Raw genomic sequence first — 20783 nt, forward strand, 5'->3', positions numbered from 1 at the left:
CACTGCCAAGAGCCCTGTGGATACTTTGTGGGGATTGGAGGCAGCGGCAAACAGAGTCAGCTGCAAGGATGAAGTGGTGGATGAGGAGGTTGAGTTGGAGGAGGACAGGTGACAGGCTCATCTGGTGGTGTGACGAGTCAGGACCTCTTTTTGACTCCAGAGGCGTCTACCCAGTCCCAGCAGTCCAGATCTGGTGTTCCTGAAGCAGGAGAGAAGAGCTCATTTTGCTTTGATAGTGCCCGGTGACATGAGGTAGAGGTGTTCTTTATTTTGTTACATGGTGCACGTGAGAGAAGGAATTGAAATGAACAACACTAGGTACTGTCTGCATCTGCTTCACATTCCCCTATGCAGCGGGGGCCCATGCAGAAAAGTTTGTTAATGCTCACTGAGATCTCCCAAAAATCTTCCATAGAGATCTCTAGGAAACTTTCCTGCAGATACTCTGCAATCCTCTGCCAAAGGTTCCTTGGCAGAGCCGCTTTGTTTCTTCCTCCATTGTAGGAAACTTTTCCATGCCAATCGGCAATTACTTCTGCAGGAACCAAAGCAGCACACAGGCGAGCAGCATACGGACCTGGTTTGAAGATGCACCCTTGCATCTTTGGTTACCCTCAGTAGTGGGATTTCAGCTTCAGTCGCCCCCACTTCTGGAAAATGGTTCCAGTATTCAGAATAGTGTCCCTAGGTGCTTGAACTGATCCCCTTCTGAACCCACCTAGACCCTTTGTTCTGTCTTGCACCACCATCCCCCCACGGCCAAATTCACCATGTTTGGTGCTCTGGCCATGCTGCATGCTTGCAAAGGAAAGTAGAAAGAGGTGTGTGTAACTTTTCTGATCCAAGACTGTGAGTGATCCAAGACACACAATACTGACTCTGTTTATTGTTTCTTGAGGGCCAGCTCCTACACACTGGCGTAGCACCTCTGTCAGATAAGGAAACAAATGAGGAGGAGTTTTGCAAAGTGCTGCAATCATCAGATCAGGCCGAGAGTGAGCACAGAGCATGGAGAGAGACAATAAATGAAAAATTAGAAATGGATAGCTAGGAGAGGAGACAGAGCCAGAAGTGGATAATACAGGGTCAGGAATAGATAATAAAGCTCATGGAGGACCAAACAGAGATGCTAAGGTCCCTGATTGCACTGAAGGTGGAACACATGCATGCTCAACTCCCCTTGCATCCCATACAGAACTGCCTTCTTTGCCCTCCCCAAACTCCCACACACATTCCTCTTATGTTCCTGGCCCATTGCAGTACCTCTTGCACTCCACCCTTAGGGATATTTCCCATAATGGCAGCTGGACTTACACTCAACTGTGAGATCCTCACATCAGAGGGTGCTGCTCACTGTCATGTCCCTTGTAAGAAATGTTAATCTGTGTATTGCTGTTTAATAAAAATTTAGTCTTACAAAGACAGTGATTCTTTATTTGTGACCTACACAGGGTGGTTGCAACAGAAATTCATACACAGTGTCAACTGGCACATTTGCAGACTCCAATTAACACTCAGGCAGGAATCATTACAGGGGTCATTCAATGTGGCAAGTAAACAATGCTTGGCTCAATTCATTACAGAAATATACATTACCAGAGCTCATTGTCAAAATGCTCCTTCAAAACCTCCTTGATTTGTATAACCCCCCCCACCCCCATTGAGCAGCTCTAATAGCCCTAGTGTCTGGCTGCTCAAAATCAGCTGCCAGGCAATCCACTTCAGTGCTCCACCTCTGGGGAAACTTTTCCCCCTTGGCTTCACAAATATTATGCAGCGCACAGCAGGCTGCTATGACCATGGGAATATTTTCCTCATTGAGGTCTAAATGCCAAATAGGCAGCACCAGTGACCCTTTAATCTGCCAAACGCACATTCTACGGTCATTCTGCACCAGCTGAGCCTCTGTGCTGCTGTCAAGGTTTCTGGTGTAAGGCTTCATGAGCCATGGGAGTAAGGGGTAGGCTGGGTCTCCCAGGATCACTATGGGCATTTCCACATCCCCTGTTGGAATCTTCCGGTCTGGAAAGAAAGTCCCTGCATGCAGCATTCTATACTGTCCAGTGTTCCTGAAGATGGCGTGTGTCATCCACCTTCCCCGACCACCCTGCATTGATGTCAGTGAAACGACCCTGATGAGCCATGGGGGCCTGCAATACCATACAGAAGTGGCCCTTTCTGTTAATGTACTCTGTCACAAGATGGTCTGGGGCCAAAATTAGGATATACATGCCAGCTATCGCCCCACCGCAGTTAGGGAATCTCATTGCCGCAAAGCCATCCAATATTTCCTGCACATTACCCAGAGCCACAGTCCTTTGTAGCAGGAGGAGATTAATGGTCCTGCACAATTGCATCACCGCAACCTCCACAGTGGACTTCCCAGCTCCAAACTGATTCATGACTGACTGGTAGCAGTCTGGAATTGTCAGCTTCCGCACAGCGATCACCACACACTTTTCTGCGATTAGGGCAGCTCTCATTTTGGTGTCCTTGCATGGCAGGGCAGGAGCGAGCTCCGCAGAGTTCTGCAGCTACTGCTCATTGTCCCATACCTGCATCACAATCCGATCCCACCACTTGGTGCTTATTTCCTGAGCCCAGTAGCGACAGTCCACCGTGTGCAGCTGCTCCGTGAATGCTAACATCAATCCTGAATTGTTTCTTTCCATGGCATGCAGCAGGGCAGGCAGCACAGATTCCTGTTCAGATTCGTAGCTCATGAAATACTGCAGGATCAGTCACGTGGTGTTCATAACGCTCATCACAAGACTGGTGAGCAGTGCAGGATCTGTGCTTTCAGGCAGAAATGGTGGGCACAAAGTTTACAGGGGCAGATGAAAAACCACGCAATGCAGTCAGAAGCCCTTAGAATCATGGGATGGAGAAAACTCCTTCATGCGGCAGTGATCCCGCTCCTATAAGAACATAAGAACGGCCATACAGGGTCAGACCAAAGGTCCATCTAGCCCAGTATCCTGTCTTCTGACAGTGGCCAATGCCAGGTGCTTCTGAGGGAATGAACAGAACAAGTGACTCATCCCCTGTCACCCATTCCCAGCTTCTGGCAAACAGAGGCTAAGGACACCATCTCTGCCCATCCTGGCTAATAGTCATCGATGGACCTATCCTCCATGAATTTATCTATTTCTTTTTCTGATGCACTGCATGATGCACTGCAATCCATTTCCAGAACTCCTAGCAGGGGAAGATGGTGATTTTAACAGTGAGATAGCTTCCCACAGTGCACTGCTCTCTCTGTTTGTGCTAGAGTATCAACTGCGGATGTGCTCGGCCAACATAAGGAGCATTGCATGAACATGCACAAGCAATGTAATTACAGTGGTTTATGATTGTTGACGTAACTTAAGTCAACTTAACTCTGTATTGTAGACATGGCCTTAGTGACAGAAAAAAAGGATATGTTTGTGACGGATTTGACCACAGAAACCCCCTTGGGACTGTCACCTGATGTGCTGAGACTACCTCTGAGCCCGTTTTCTTGGACAGTTTGGGCCTTCAGAACCCTGCCTTCTTGCACCAGATACGCAAATCTGCTGCAACACAGACCCAGGGTCTGACCCACACCCCCAAAGCTGCAGACTTAACTGAAAATGGCTTAGCAAGTGCTCCTGTCTCTAGCACCTGGACACCCAGCTCCCAAAGGGATCCAAACCCCAAATAAATCCCTTTCACTCTGTATAAAGCTTATACAGGGTAAACTCATAAATTGTCCGCCCTCTATAACACTGAGAGAGAGAGAGATGCACAGCTGTTTGCTCTCCCAGGTATTAATTACTTACTCTGGGTTAATTAATAAGCAAAAGTGATTTTATTAAGGATAAAAAGTAGGATTTAATTGGCTCCAAGTAATAACAGACAGAACAAAGTAAGTTACCAAGCAAAATAAAACAAAACACGCAAGTTTAAACCTAATACATTAAGAAACTGATTACAGATAAAATCTCACCCTCAGAGATGTTCCAATAAGCTTCTTTCACAGACTGGACGCCTTCCTAGTCTGGGTCCAATCCTTTCCCCTGGTACAGTTCTTGTTAGCTCCAGCTCAGGTGGTAACTAGGGGATTTCTCATGACTGGAACCTCCTTTGTTCTGTTCCACCCCCTTATATAGCTTTGGCAGAAGGCGGGAATCTTTTGTCTCTCTGGATCCCCACCCCTCCTTGTAAATGGAAGAGCCCCAGGTTTAAGATGGATTCCAGTACCAGGTGACATGGTCACATGTCCTGTAAAACCTCATTCTTCATTACCCGCAGGCTGGCCACCACATCCACAAGAAGGCTTACAGGTAAATAAACCATCTACAGCCAATTGTCCTAGTCAATGGGTGCCATCAAAATTCTAAACCACCATTAATGGCCCACACTTTGCATAGTTACAATAGAACTTCAGAGTTAACTTCATATTTCTAATTTTAAATACAAGCATAATACATACCTACAAATAGAATGAACAGACTCAGTAAATTATAAGCTATGTAATGATACCTTACAAGAAACCTTTTGCATAAAGCATATTCCAGTTACATTATATTCACATTCCAAGCATATTTTCATAAGCATATGGAGTGCAACATCACAATGTTGGTGGGACAAACTATGACTTTGCAATATTCTTCCATCCTATCAATTAATTTCAAGGAAAGAAAGTGTCTAGACTACAGAGAACACTGACTTCACTGTGAGACGGTGTGGGGAGGAAGGAGCTGGGGGGGGGGATTGCTTATGTAAGCAATGAGTACAGATTGAATAAGGACCCCAGGTCCTGGATATGGGCTAAGACAAATAAAATAATAAAGAAACAAGTACAAGATATCTTCAAACAGTATAGAGCATGTTATCAAAAGGGTTCACCATTACAGAGCCTGAAGAGTCTCTAGCAGGCTCATGATACAGCTAAATTGACTCTGGAATGGCTTTCTTTTGGCAAACTGGTCATCATCATCCCTGAGTTAAACAGAGAAACATGACCCCAGATCTAGGAGCAAGGAATAATTAATCTAGGAATCCATATCTAGGCAAAAGGAATGCAGGCCATACCCACAGAATGGGGGACTGTATCCTGGAAAGCAGTGACAGTGAAAAGGATTTAGGGGTCATAGTTGACATTCAGCTCAGTGCAATGATGTGGCAAAAAGGGCTAATGAACTCCTGAGATGCATAAAGCTTATATTCAAATAAATTTGTTAGTCTCTAAGGTGCCACAAGTACTCCTTTTCTTTTTGCTGATACAGACTAACATTGCTGCTACTCTGAAACCTGTCATAAACAGGTGAGTAGAAGTAGGGAGGTGATTTTACCTTCATATGTGGCATTGGTTAGGCTGATACTGAAATACTGTGTATAGTTCTGGTGTCCTCTTTTCAAAAATGGTGCTGAAAAATTAGAGACCGCAGAAAAGAGCTGGAGAAAATGCCTCATAATAAGAGAGCTCAATCTGTTTAGTTTGTCAATCCGAGTTCAGTCTGTTTAGTTTATTGTAAAGAAGGCTGAGAGGTGATTTGATTATAGTGTATAAGAACCTTCACAGGGAGAAGATACTGGGTAGTAAAGGGCTCGTCAATCTGAGGAGAAAGGCATAACAAGAACCAATGGCTGGTCACTGAAACCAGACAAATTCAAATTAGAAATAAGGCACCCATTTTTAACACTGAGAGTGATTAACCATTGGAACATGGGAAGTAGTGGATTCTCCAGCTCTTCTTGATATCTTTACATCAAGACTAGATGCCTTCTTAGAAGACATGCTTCAGCTAAACACAAGTTATGTTTTAGTCAAACACAAGTTGTTGAGCTCCATGCAGGGGTAAGTGGGTGAAAATTAATGGTCTGTGTTATACAGAATGTCAGGGTAGATATCTAAGGTTCCTTCTGACAAACTCTCTGAACCTATGAATCTGCACACAGCCTCCACCTAGTGCAATGCAGAAGTTACTACATCACAGCAAGGATTCTCACTCCGGCGTAGAGTGTTTATTACCTTCCTCCTTCAGAATAATACTTCTGAAGAGTTTGGTTTTTTTTACCTTTGGATTACACCAGATTGTACAGAATGGTGTCTATCATCCAAAGAATTTCCTGGGAGGAAGAATATCTTCACCCTATCATGAGGACTTTCCCTATTTTTGGCGCAAATTAATGGAAATTTCCCCAGCTGCAACATCTTAATGGTGTTTCTGGATTGGGGGGCAATTCTTGAAGAAGGGATAGAGCATCATGGAAGAGAAGAATTTAGGGAGAAAGCGAGAAGGAATGTAGGGGAAGGAGTAAAATTCTGAGAAAGTGAGAGTATCCCATAGACAAAGGCCCCAATCCTGCAACTGCCTCCACACAGACAAACCCCTGCATGGAGCTCCATTGAAATCAATGAGGCTCTGTGTGGCTACAGGGGCAATTGAAAGATTAAGACCAAAACTTGCATCCAGGCCTTGAATACTTGGCCCCGTCCTGATTTTTCATGATAGAAACTGATGTGTGGAGATTAGACTTGCTACTGTACATCACAACTGCAGACGTGTGTACTAAGGATTTGTGGCCAGAATCTAATCTCAGTCGTACAAGTGTAAACTAGAGTAACTCCATCCACTGAAGAGGATGAAATGACTCTGAGTTTGTGTAACTGAGGTCAGAGCTGGCTCGTGGTCTCTGAAAAGTGAAAGACATTGCATCACAGAAAAAAGGGAGAGAAATTAAGTTTTCTTTCAGTGAGTCCTTCCCATAGTTTTGTGCCAGCCCTAGTTAGTTAGCATAGCCAAGCCTTGATTTATATGTATATTATTCTGTCTTTAAGACATTGAGCAGCTACAACAACAGGCTGTTTGTGTCCCAGGAGGTGATTAAATGGGTTAAGATTAACATTCCTCTGTATTACTCAGTCTTTCTGTAAAAGAAAAGCAAAACAGCAAGGCAGAGTCAGACTCCAGATGAGACAGACAGACAGACTCATCCTGCTGCTGACTTGCCCTCTAGTCCCTGAGGAGGTACATTTCTTCCCTGGTAGTTGCTGGATATCTCAGCGTTTCTCCTAACATGAAGGTAAGACAATCACTTAGCTAATTTCTACCAGTGAAATGAATAAGATGAAATATTAATTTCAAAAGGAAGATGCATGGCCGAGAAACATAATGGGATAAAACTGCAATAAAGTAAACAAACAAGAAAATGTGGTTTGGGTGGCTAATCTGCTGAGTGTTCAGATTTCACATCATTATTAGTAGTGCCATTATTATTTATTTGCATTGGAGTTTGGCTGGAGTAAGGGCTGCTGACCAGGTCCCAAAGTTGGCAAAACGCATGCAAAAGAAAAAGCAGAATAAACAGAAAATTAACGAATGTTTTCCCTCCTTGTTCAGGTATTTGAGTTTTTCCTTCTGGTAGAAGTTACAGGTTTCTTTCCAGTTTTTTCCAGGTGAGTATTTATTTGGAATTGGGTATGCTAAAGAATGACTATGAATTGTTTAATATATGTATATATAAATGTGCTTACATAGACATGGCTGGTCCACAACATGGGGAGAGCGTTAAAGGAATCTCTCAGCTTGTGCCCCTGTGAGAGTGGAGCCACTTTCCCATCAGCACTGTCAGTGCCACCAACCTCTCCAGTGGCAGGGGGGAAAGTGCGGTGAGAAGCGGGCCACTGCCTCCCTCCCTTCTGAACACACTGGAAGAGCCGGGAAGCTCCACTGGGAGCACTTCCTGGGAATTCCGGCTGAGCCTGAGAATTCCACAGGGAGCTCCCACTACAATCTGGCCTCTGCACTTCCCACAGGACACACAGGGCTGTGCTGTTATGACACAATCTGGATCCCAGTGTATAGTTTTGATATGGCCTATGCGAGCATTCAGGACTGAGCGTGCGGGATAGTTTCTCCTGTCTGTCTAGTGGTTAGACAGAAGGATTGGGAGTCAGTTTTATTCTTCTGTGGCAGGATGAGTGAATCCCATTGGTTTCAGTAGGAGCACAATCAGGCCCCATTTTTTAATCAACATTCATTTAGCTGTGTCTGAAAACTTGGCTCTAATGCTTATGAATGGAGACATTGCAATTCCTTATAACTTTTTTTCTGTTTTTTTAATAACGCAAAAAATAATATTGAGACAGTCCTTCCTCTCCAGTCAATTGCCACTGGAATCCTTATGGCCCTTGGTCTGAATGTGATGGCTGCACTAAAACTCAGGTATAATGCTATTAATGCCTTTTTCCTTTTGCTTTCCTTAACATGCATTTTTATAATAATTATGGTAGCATTATATCTGTAAGAGGATCAAAAGCCTAAAGCATATGATTTGCGTCTGCAAGGATGCAATATTCTAAGAGCTGACCGTGCAGAAGGAAAGGACATTGATGTTAGGAAGGAGGATAATCATCATAAGCATAACTGTCCCAGTCGTTTTTATTTTGGTGATAGTTACAAAAGATGTCCTCGTGGAAATTCCAGTAAACTCTTATAATTCTTTAGCTTTGATATCTATTGATTCCTATTTTCTGTCAGATTTTATTGGATGATCCAATTGCTCCATTCCATTCCTAACAGGAATCAGTAGAAACAAACTGAAAGTTTTCTATGTTGGCACTTTCACTCAGGTGAGAGATATTTTTGATTTTTAGATTCCTTATTGCTTCCTTTGATAAGTCATTAATTAGGGATAGGTGGATGGATGGGTTCAGATTAAAAAAGGGCCAGTGTGCACTTTCTCTCAAGACTTGACATGGACCTGAATTTCTTTTGAGATGCAAAAAATCCCCAGTTTCTCTAACTTTAGTTTTTGTCACGTTCCTTTGCACTACTTGATGGCTGTTTTATTTTAGTTCTGGCGGGTCAGGTCCAAGAGTGAGTGACACCATTCAAAATGTTCATAAAATGAAAAAAGAGTACAGTATTTTCAACTGGCTTGTACTAGTTGCAGTTGGCACCTAGATTTTAGAACAGAGCAATTGGGTTTTTTAGTCTACTAGGGCTAAAAAGAGTAGAGTCCTTTCTGTTAAACCATTTTGTATTGATATGTTGTTATTTTGTAGTAACATGAGGAGCAGTGTGTTTGTTTTCAGGAGACGAAAATAAACATTTCAATTAATTACAGCAAAGGATTTGTTGTGCTGTCATGAAAGCAGTCTAATATTTCTGCTTTAGGTTTACACTTTCTAAAGGTTTCTATTGATTTGCATTCAGATTCGCAGACGGACAATAGCAGTTTACGGCCAGTATGGGGGAAACCCATGTGTTGGGAGTGCCTTTGAAACACGACAATGTGTTCCTACGAGAGGATGCCCAACAGAGGAGGGCTGTGGTGACAGGTTCAGGTGCTTTTCAGGTACTTTATTTTACTTTATTTTTCATAACTTTCTAATACTTAAAGTTATGAAGATGATTATGTAAAGATACTTCCTGTTTATCAGACAATCACAGTATCATGAGTTAAATAAAATCAAAGGATGAAAGGTCCAGTGTTTACTGGAAATAAATTCACACGCCAAAGATCAGACACAGCCTTATTAACCCACTATATAGCCTTGCTGTGGTCCCTCTGTGCATATATGCCTTACCCCACTGACACGTTGGAGGGACACAAAGGGGAGCACCAGCTAAAGGCACATGCCCGCCCACGTGACCTGCACGTTAAGGACAGCTGCATTATTCAGTTGCGTCTGTCCCATTGATGGCTCGAGATAATTTTTAAGTCTTCTGAAGCTGGAGAATGAGTTCAGGATGATACAGGCACAGTGGGAAGGATTCTTATACATTTGCAGTACTCCAGAAACATAGTGCTTCCAGAGTACAGAAAATGAGTCCAGGATCTCTTTCTTGATGGGTAACAGCTAATTTAGGCACCATCATTTTGTATGTATAGTTGGGATTATATTTTGCCATGTGCATTACTTTGTATTTAACACTGAATTTCATCTGCCATTTTCTTGCCAAGTAGGGTGACCAAGTGTCCGGTTTTTGACCGGAACACTCGGTCGAAAAGGGACCCTGGTGGCTCTGGTCAGCACCACCGACCGGGCCATTAAAAGTCCGGTCAGTGGTGCTGCGGAGCTAAGGCAGGCTAGTCCCTACCTGTCCTGGCTCCGCTCTGCACCCCGGAGGCAGCCAGCAGGTCCAGTTCCTAGGCGGGGGGGCCACAGGGCTCCGCGTGCTATCCTTGCCCCGAGCACCGGCTCCGCACTCCCACTGGCCAGGAACTGTGGCCAATGGAAGTGGCAGAGGCAGTGCCTGTGAGCAAGAGCAGCATGCAGAGACATCTGCCGCCTCTGCCTAGGACCTGGACCTGCTGGCTGCTTCCGCGGTGTAGCATGGAGTCAGGACATGCAGGAAGCCTGCCTTAGCCCCCCTACTATGCCACTGACCGGGAGCCGTCGGAGGTAAGCCCGTGCCCCAACCCTGAGCCCCCCCAAATCTGGAGCCCCCTCATGCATGCCAAACCCCTCATCCCCGGCCCCATGCCAGAGCCTGCACCCCCAGACAGAGCCCTCACCCCCACACAGTCCAACCCCCTGCCCCAGCCCAGAGCCTCTTCCCTCACCCCAAACCCCTCATTTCTGGCCCCACCTCAGAGCCCATATCCCCAGTTAGAGCCCTCATGCACCCCAGTCCCCTGCCCCAGCCCAGTCAAAGTGAGTGAGGATGGGGGAGAGAGAACTGCGGAGGGAGGGGCAGGGCCTCGGGGAAGGGGCGGGGCTAGAGTGTTCAGGTTTTGTGTGATTAAAAAGTTGGCAACCCTATTGCCAAGTCAACCAATTTTGTGAGATCCCTTTGTAACTCTTTGCAGTCTGTTTTTGACTTAACTATCTTGAATAATTTTGTATCATCTGCAAACTTTGGCTACCTCACTGTTTGCCCCCTTTTGCTGATCATTTATGAATATGTTGAACAACACTGATCCCAGACCAGTACAGACCCCTGGGGACAGCTCTATTTACTTCTCTCCATTCTGAAAATGGGCCATTTATTCCTACCCTTTGTTTCCTGTCTTTTAACTGGAGTGCCTGGGAATGGTTTCAGGATCATCTAATGATCCTTAATTTAATTTAATGACAAGCCTTTTGTTATCTTAATCACCCTGCCTCTGATTATAAACAAGGCACCAAGGGCGGAAGTCGTTAGTAGCACAGTACTCATCACATTCCACACTCAAGCTCTGACTCCTGGGTCCTTGCCCCGCCCCAGGTGACTGGGGAGGGGCATGTGACCCTTCAGGCCCCCCACCACACGTCTCCCCTGCCCCACTATATTATTTTACATGATCACATATTATTATGACACCAGCACTCCTATATGCCCTCTGTACACTGTTCAGCCTACACACGAGGGCCCACTTTTGCTCTTAGTTACACCAGAATAAATTGAATGATGGATTTTCTGTGTTATATTTGCATAGTTCACAACCACTGCCCACTGGCCGATCAGCACACTGAATGAGTTAGGGGTTGTGTGGAAATGAGGTGCCAAATTCTCCCCTTCCTTAGACCAGTGTAAATCAGGAGTAACTCAACTGCCATCAGGGGAGTTACAATGGAGTAAAACTGGTCTAAACCAGAGAAGAATCAGGCCCAATATATGATCATGTAATTAAAGGCTGAATTCTAGTGTATAAGCTCCAGCAACCCTCGCTATATGTTTAAAACATGCACTGCAATGCCCTCAGTTCAATTCAAGTGTCACTTTTTAGAGACATAGTGTTCACTATTGTAGGGTGGCCAAAACCAGAATTTGAACCCTGATCTTCCCGTGATATATAGGTCACAGAGGCAGGCCCCCGAGTCCAAGTTTTTTCTTGAGTTTAAGTAATTTTTATTAAAGCTTGTTTTTAATTAGAACTACACAAAATGAGAATGTGTGATGAGAATCGGCTAATTAACATGCTTGAATTTTATATGCTGCGTATCCAGGTGGACAAACGTGTTTCCTCCTTTCCCTGAGATTTTTGTTTGTTTGTTTTGGTTTTAGGTCAATGCATTAGCAAATCTCTGGTGTGCAATGGAGACCACGATTGTGAGGAAGACGGTGCTGATGAGGATCAGTGTGAAGAGAGCAGACCAGCTTGTGACATTGATAAAATGCCTCCTAATGCAGAACTTACAGGAGCTGGGTAAGCTTCTCTGCAGATTTCATCTTACATGTTACATCAATATCTGTGCTAGTTTATGGTGTATTTTTGTAGCATTTCACAACAAATCTGTGACTAAATAGAGACAAACATCTTGGCCTCCAGTTAACCTGCTCACATGCAGCAGAGGGACCTTCAGCTCCAGATCTCAAGACTATTATTTTTACTATTTTATTATTTGTGTTAACTGTAGTGCCTAGGAGACACAGTCATGGACCAGGACCCCATTGTGCTAGGTGTTGTACAAACAGCTGCACTAAAGAAAAGTCTCCTTTAGCAAGAGTAGAATTAGGGCTTATAGTCTCTCTAGACAGGTTTCAGAGTAACAGCCGTGTTAGTCTGTATTCGTAAAAAGAAAAAAGAAAAGGAGTACTTGTGGCACCTTAGAGACTAACCAGTTTATTTGAGCATGAGCTTTCGTGAGCTACAGCTCACTTCATCGGATGTCTCTCTAGAGAGCATTCATTAAAGTGCAACACAATCTTTTAACAATTGTTTATGATCAGGCATTCCACCTAACAGAAGGCAGCAGTGCACATGTACAGTGTATAGCACATTACAACCTCTTTCTCACTCTAGTCTGCCAGTGTAGATAGATTAAACAGATGATTGAAGGACTTCCTAGCTCTGCCATATGTTTTCATTATGGGTGTGAAATTTTCTCCTCAAATACACACATATAACTTCCATTGACTTCAAAGAGAGTTGCAAACAGAGATATGATTTCAGAATTTGTCCCTATGAGCTGAAACTTTATACTAAAAGAGCCTAGTTCTTCCCTGACTTACACTTTGAGTAGTCATTGACACCTGTGTACTGTGTATATAAAATGCACCCAAATCAAAACGGTAGCATTTTACAATGACTTTGTACAAGTGTGATGATTAAACAAGGTGCATGGTGGTAGAGAATCAGGCCTAAGATTGCAATATAGGTGTAATTTTTGGACAAGATTCACTGCTATGATCTGGCTGCTGTGCTCTGGCTGTTATGATCTAGCTCAGGGGTCGGCAAACTTTCAGAAGTGGTGTGCCGAGTCTCCATCTATTCACTCTAATTGAAGGTTTCGCGTGCCAGTTATACATTTTAATGTTTTTAGAAGGTCTCTTTCTATAAGTCTATAATGCATAACTAAACTATTGTTGTATGTAAAGTAAACAAGGTTTTTAAAATGTTTAAGAAGCTTCATTTAAAATTAAATTAAAATGCAGAGCTGTCTGGACCAGTGGCCAGGACCCGGGCAGTGTGAATGCCACTGACAATCAGCTCGCGTGCTGCCTTTGGCACGGGTGCCATAGGTTGCCTACCCCGATCTATCTCCACTAATACAAAATAGCTAGGAACCTGTTTTAACTGGTTTATAGCTGTCCTGCATTACAGAGGCATCTTAAAGCAGCCAGAGTATAACTATGAATCTGGCCTTTAATGACCTCAGATACACATACAGAAGTATTAGCATAACAAAATGATTATCTTAAACTTGTTTAATGTAGCCCTATTACCTTGAGAATGATCTTAGGTCAGATGTAATAAAGAGGAGTTTTGGTAATGGATTGGGCATTTTGTGGATATAGCTAAACATAAGCAGTTGCCATAGATACAAATGTATTGGAGTTAGCAGGTGTGAAATATGTACTCATTGCTGACACAATTAAGCATGGCATTTTACTTTCCATACTCTAGTATGTATGTGCGGCACTCTTATGCCCACCTAGGAGTCTATAATATAGTGTCCTATTTTCTTATGTAATGGCTTGTCTACATGGTGAGTTAGCACATGGCAAATCAGGGTGTTAATCAACAGGGCATTATCTTGCTGCACACTAACTCACCATATGGACCCTGTTGCAGCACACTAAAAATTCCATTGTATACTTTGGCATACTCCCATTTCAAACATTAGTGCATCATTGCTCACTATGGAACTTTTAGTGCACGGGAGCAGTGTTCGCACAGGCGGCTAGTGCACTGTAGATTCCTTCCCTGGCTTGCTGTGCACTAACTTGCTGACTACACAGGCCCTAAGTCCATTTCTGATTGTTATATGCAGATTTAATGCTATTCAATTACAACAGCTTTTTGTAGTTTTAAGATCCTGTCAACCATGCATTCTTCTCAGCGACTTTGCTGCCTTAGGCTATCTTTTGTATTTTCTCTCTTGCAGCTTTGATGCCATTTCTGGTGAGACTAGGGGAAGAGTGATTCATACTAAGAGTTTTGGTGGACAGTGCAGAAAGGTGTTTAGTGGCGATCAGAGAGAATACTACAGACTGAGTGAAAGCCTTCTTGCCTACACATTCCAAGTATGTTTGCTTTACCATAGCCTTGTTTTTAGAGTCATATTTAGACCAGGGAGAATAATGCGAAACATGAAAGGTTTCATGAGAGTGGCAAGCTTCCAGGAAAGAGTCCCTTGCAGCAAACATGCACTCAGCCAGCCCCAGCTGTCTAGTTCGCTGGTTCAGTTAGATGGTGGCTCCTCCACCTGGCCAGCCTCCGGGGGAAATCCAGGGCTGGATTTTCACTTTATGCGCCCCTAGGCACAACATCTTCCATGCTCCCCTGCCTACAGCTGACCTTCATGTTGCACACAGTTTTAGAGAGGTAAGGTGCCCCTAGAACGCTGGCACCCCTAGGCACATGCCTACTGTGCCTAATTGGAAATCTGGCCCTGGGGAAGTCAATAATCAGCACCTCTCACAAGATTAAATCCAGAGAGAGGAGCAGTCAACACCATTGAACTGAACTGAGCTGGGTAACTGTCTCCTGAACAGCCCATGAATTTAAGGAACAGGATTGCCAACAGCAAAAAAGCAGTGTTAGAGACCACGTGCCAGATCCTCAGCTAGTGAAATTCAGCATGGCTCTGTCAGTCAATGGAGTTATGCCAAGTTACACCCGGTGAGAATCTAGCTCATGCATCTACTTAGAGTTAAGTTTATCTCTTCCCAGAAAGTTGTATATATGTTTAGAAGTTTTAATAGATGTTAAGTGGAGGATTTATCACTAGAAGAAAGGAACAGAACCCTGAATGTTATTGCTTCGATCAAGGTTTTGATCCTGTGCACCCTTTATTTCAATAGAAGCATTGCGTGCCCATGGAATGTGTTCAACTCATTGAGGGCTTCAGAGAGAAGATTATAACCAAATAATGGCTTAAAGTCAAGCATGTGCATAAATGTTTGCAAGATGAGGGCCAAAGTGTGGTAGACGTAGTTTTCATCTCTCAGGGTCAGATCTTTACTGAGTGCAGGGGTCTGTCCTCACTTGGTTTTCTCTGAGCATGAGCAGCTAATGCACCTGCTCATTCTTTAGAAGTATAGCATACATACGCTTCTTAGGACATTTGCAGAGACATATTACATCCCTTTCAGAGGGATACTTTGTTCACTGTCATATCCTTAATGGGCTTGATCCTGCACCCATTGACATCAGTGGGAACAGGGTCAGTCCTGAAATCCACTGCCATACTACTGCTATGTTTGTATAAAGATGTTTGCTTTATCCTATATTCATACACCATCTAGAATGTATTCAACCCAAAGAAATCTTCCTCGTCTCTCTGTGCCAGGAAGTGCATGTGCTTCTAACAGCCATTCATAAAGGAGTGCATTTTCCTTTTTTCTAGGTGAAAATTCAGAATGATTTTAGCTATGAGTTTTACAACAGTAGCTGGTCTTATATGAAACACACAGTTCACAATGTACAATCAAACAGAGGCCATTACTATTCACAAAATACACAGGAGAAAGGCAGCAAAAAGGTATGTACAAACTGACTTTTTGACTTAGAATTTCCCATGAATGATTAAAGTCTTACTTCCTTCAATGCTGTTTTATAATTTGAACATCTCCATGACAATTTTTTTGTTTTATCCTGGTACTTTTGGTGCAATTTAGACAAAACAAACATAATCCCTCAAAGATCTGTACAAAAAGAGGTCACTGGTCTGGGTTATGTTAGTTTATTTTTTGCCATTGTAATTGCTTATTATCTATTCATTTGATTTATTGGCTGCTTTTGCTATAAGGAAAGAAAGACACTGGCTAATAACTGAAAAATATTCTCCATGCTGATAATTTTCTTCTGAACAGTTCATTTAAATGTTGTTTTCTCTTTGCCTTTTTTATTACATTCCTCAGTGTTTAGAGGCAACTTTAAAAAAAGTTCTACAATGAGGGGTTAAAATTTGTTTTGCCTACCCATAAGAAAAATTGTATTTCAGAATTGAACTCTACTGAGAACTTTACCTACTCCTTTATAAAGTACCTTTATCTCCACTATGCCTATAATTTTGAGTTAACTAAAAACAAGTAGTAATCCAATAACTTGAGTGCTTTCCGTTTATGAGGTAATATTAGTATCTTGGGTTAAATAAACTCAGAAGCTGAAGGCTAATATGTTTTTAGCTCATAATACGATTACCACCAAGTTGACAGAAACTACCCTTTTGTTGTTAGTACACTGAAATGTACACACTGATTACATAGCACTGTATATCAATGATGAGGTAGAATGTAAAGAAATAAGAAGCAATGAAATGGATATGACTGAGTCCGTCTGGGCAAAAATTACATTGGGGAAGAAAACTACTAGAGCCTTCCCTGGGATAGTGCTTGGGGTGTGCTATAGGCAGCCGGGATCTAATTTGGATATGGATAGAGCCCTTTTTAATGTTTTTAATAAAGTAAATACTAATGGAAACTGTGTGATCATGGGAGACTTTAACTTCCCAGATATAGACTGGAGGACAAGTGCTAGTAATAATAATAGGGCTCAGATTTTCCTAGATGCGATAGCTGATGGATTCCTTCACCAAGTAGTTGCTGAACCGACTAGAGGGGATGCCATTTTAGATTTGGTTTTGGTAAGTAGTGAGGACCTCATAGAAGAAATGGTTGTAGGGGATAGTCTTGGATCAAGTGATCATGAGCTAATTCAGTTCAAACTGAACGGAAGGATTAACAAAAATAAATCTGCAGCTAGGGTTTTTGATTTCAAAAGGGCTGACTTTCAAAAATTAAGGAAATTAGTTAGGGAAGTGGATTGGACTGAAGAATTTATAGATCTAAAGGTAGAGGAGGCCTGCGATTATGTTAAATCAAAGCTGCAGAAGCTATCGGAAGCCTGCATCCCAAGAAAGGGGAAAAAATTCATAGGCAGGAGTTGTAGACCAAGCTGGATGAGCAAGCATCTCAGAGAGGTGATTAAGAAAAAGCAGAAAGCATACAGGGAGTGGAAGAAGGGAGGGATCAGCAAGGAAAGCTACCTTATTGAGGTCAGAACATGTAGGGATAAAGTGAGACAGGCTAAAAGTCAAGTAGAGTTGGACCTTGCAAACGGAATTAAAACCAATAGTTAGAATTAAATAGAAATTAAACCAAATAGAATTAAAACTATAGGTTCTATAGTCATATAAGTAAGAAGAAAACAAAGAAAGAAGAAGTGGGACCGCTAAACACTGAGGATGGAGTGGAGGTCAAGGATAATCTAGGCATGGACCAATATCTAAGCAAATACTTTGCCTCAGTCTTTAATAAGACTAAAGAGGATGTTAGGGATAATGGTAGCATGACAAATGGGAATGAGGATATGGAGGTAGACATTACCATATTTGAGGTAGAAGCGAAACTCAAACAGCTTAATGGGACTAAATCAGGGGGCCCAGATAATCTTCATCCAAGAATATTAAAGGAATTGGCACATGAAATTGCAAGCCCATTAGCAAGAATTTTTAATAGAATCTGTAAACTCAGGGGTTGTACCGTATGGTTGGAGAATTGCTAACATAGTTCCTATTTTTAAGAAAGGGAAAAAAAGTGATCTGGGTAATTATAGGCCTGTTAGTTTGACATCTGTATATGCAAGGTCTTGGAAAAAATTTTGAAGGAGAAGGTAGTTAAGGACATTGAAGTCAATGGTAAATGGGACAAAATACAACAAGGTTTTACAAAAGGTAGATCGTGCCAAACCAACCTGATCTCCTTCTTTGAGAAAAGAAAAGGAGTACTTGTGGCACTTAGAGACTAACCAATTTATTTGAGCATAAGCTTTCGTGAGCTACAGCTCACTTCATCGGATGCATACTGTGGAAAGTACAAAAGATCTTTTTATACACACAAACCATGAAAAAATGGGTGTTTACCACCACAAAAGGTTTTCTTTCCCCCCACACCCCACTCTCCTACTGGTGGGGTGTGGGGGAGAGTGGGGTGTGGGGGGAAAGAAAACCTTTTGTGGTGGTAAACACCCATTTTTTCATGGTTTGTGTGTATAAAAAGATCTTCTGTACTTTCCACAGTATGCATCTGATGAAGTGAGCTGTAGCTCACGAAAGCTTATGCTCATATAAATTGGTTAGTCTCTAAGGTGCCACAAGTACTCCTTTTCTTTTTGTGAATACAGACTAACACGGCTGTTACTCTGAAACCTTCTTTGAGAAAGTAACAGATTTTTTAGACAAAGGAAACGCAGTGGATCTAATTAACCTAGATTTTAGTAAGGCGTTTGATACCGTGCCACGTGGGGAATTATTAGTTAAATTGGATAAGATGGGGATCAATAGGAAAATTGAAAGGTGGATAAGGAATTGGTTAAAGGGGAGACTACAACGGGTCATACTGAAAGGTGAACTGTCAGGCTGGAGGGAGGTTACCAGTGGAGTTCCTCAAGGATCGGTTTTGGCACCAATCTTATTTAATCTTTTTATTACTGACCGTGGCACAAAAAGTGGGAGTGTGCTAATAAAGTTTGCGGATGATACAAAGCTGGGAGGTATTGCCAATTTAGAGAAGGACAGGGATATCCTGCAGGAGGATCTGGATGACCTTGTAAACTGGAGTAATAGTAATAGGATGAAATTTAATAGTGAGAAGTGTAAGGTCATGCATTTAGGGATTAATAACAAGAATTTTAGTTATAAGCTAGGGACACATCAATTAGAAGTAACGGAGGAGGAAAAGGACCTTGGAGTATTGGTTGATCATAGGATGACTATGAGCTGCCAATGTGATGTGGCTGTGAAAAAAGCTAATGCGGTCTTGGGATGCATCAGGAGAGGTATTTCCAGTAGGGATAAGGAGATTTTAGTACTGTTATACAAGGCACTGGTGAGACCTCGCCTGGAATACTGTGTGCAGTTCTGGTCTCCCATGTTTAAGAAGGATGAATTCAAACTGGAACAGGTACAGAGAAGGGCTACTAGGATGATCCGAGGAATGGAAAACCTGTCTTACAAAAGGAGACTCAAGGAGCTTGGCTTGTTTAGCCTAACTAAAAGAAGGTTGAGGGGAGATATGATTGCTCTCTATAAATATATCAGAGGGATAAATACTGGAGAGGGAGAGGAATTATTTAAGCTCAGTACCTATGTGGACACAAGAACAAATGGATATAAACTGGCCACCAGGAAATTTAGACTAGAAATTAGATGAAGGTTTCTAACCATCAGAGGAGTGAAGTTTTGGAATAACCTTCCAAGGGAAGCAGTGGGGGCAAAAGATCTATCTGGCTTTAAGATTAAACTCGATAAGTTTATGGAGGAGATGGTATGATGGGATAACATGGTTTTGGTAATTAAATATTCATGGTAAATAGGCCCAATGGCCTGTGATGGGATATTAGATGGGGTGGGATCCGAGTTACCCAGGAAAGAATTTTCTGTAGTATCTGGCTGATGAATCTTGCCCATATGCTCACGGTTTAGCTGATCGCCATATTTGGGGTTGGGAAGGAATTTTCCTCCAGGGCAGATTGGAAGAGGCCCTGGAGGTTTTTCACCTTCCTCTGTAGCATGGGGCACGGGTCAAATATAGGTGTGAGGTTTTTTGCAGGAGTGGTGGGTGAAATTCTGTGGCCTGCGTTGTGCAGGAAGTCAGACTAGATGATCATAATGGTCCCTTCTGACCTAAATATCTATGAATCTATATGTTGAGACTAACAGTAAATAAGTTCAAAATAATGCTTATTTTTTAACTGGAAGAAAAGCTGAGAAGACCATATTTATTGTGGGCATGTGTCTGAGAAGCTGTCACAAAGACAAGAGTGAGTGGGGTACTTATAAAGAAAAGGGTGCTCCAGACCAGTCAGGATTCTCCAGACCAGTCAGGATTCTAAGAAAAGAGAATTTTCTGGTGTCTCAGTTTCCCTTTTACTAAACTGCAGTACCTTTGTCTCCAGCAGGGCTCGTTAATCAGGCTCTTCCAGGCACCTAATGCCTGGCAACCACCATTAACTTTTACACAGGACTATGTATTTGCCTATTTGTCCTTTTGAAGCTTTTTTGGGAGGTAGAGAGTGAAGAAAGAATGCTGCAGTCATTAAAAAGGAAAAAAAATAGTGATTTTGTCTACCTCCCACACTATTCATATCACATTCACTCAGACGGTCCTATCACACAAAACAGGCAACCCCACTACAGGAGGAAGAAGAGAACTTTAAAGGGAAAAACAAAACAAAACAAAAATCCAGTCTCTTAAAGAAACAGACCACCTTATCACAAGAGCCATACATAAATGATAAGTACTGAGGACAGGAATGAATCAGAATGCAGGGGTAACATACTGAACAGCTGTAGAAACTATTGTCCATTAGCAAGTACAGGATCCTGATGAGCTGATTGGCAGAATACATTCCATTTTTAAATAGCTGTATGACTA

At 42.6% G+C, this 20783-nt stretch overlaps 1 protein-coding gene across 1 annotated transcript in view; it reads left to right on the forward strand.

Annotated features, from left to right (window-relative positions):
- Positions 1-6827: 6827 nt before the first annotated feature.
- Positions 6828-20783, forward strand: part of C7 (complement C7) — a 37711-nt gene continuing 23755 nt past the window's right edge. The window contains exons 1-7 of the mRNA XM_074953920.1: positions 6828-7053; positions 7371-7426; positions 8120-8195; positions 9189-9330; positions 11967-12108; positions 14291-14429; positions 15755-15889. Of these exons, the coding sequence (XP_074810021.1) occupies positions 7048-7053; positions 7371-7426; positions 8120-8195; positions 9189-9330; positions 11967-12108; positions 14291-14429; positions 15755-15889 (696 nt within the window). The 5' untranslated portion in view covers positions 6828-7047. The remainder of the gene's footprint in view (positions 7054-7370; positions 7427-8119; positions 8196-9188; positions 9331-11966; positions 12109-14290; positions 14430-15754; positions 15890-20783) is intronic.

This window comes from Natator depressus, chromosome 5 (genome assembly GCF_965152275.1).
Source record: "Natator depressus isolate rNatDep1 chromosome 5, rNatDep2.hap1, whole genome shotgun sequence".
In the NCBI taxonomy this organism is placed as follows: domain Eukaryota; kingdom Metazoa; phylum Chordata; order Testudines; family Cheloniidae; genus Natator; species Natator depressus.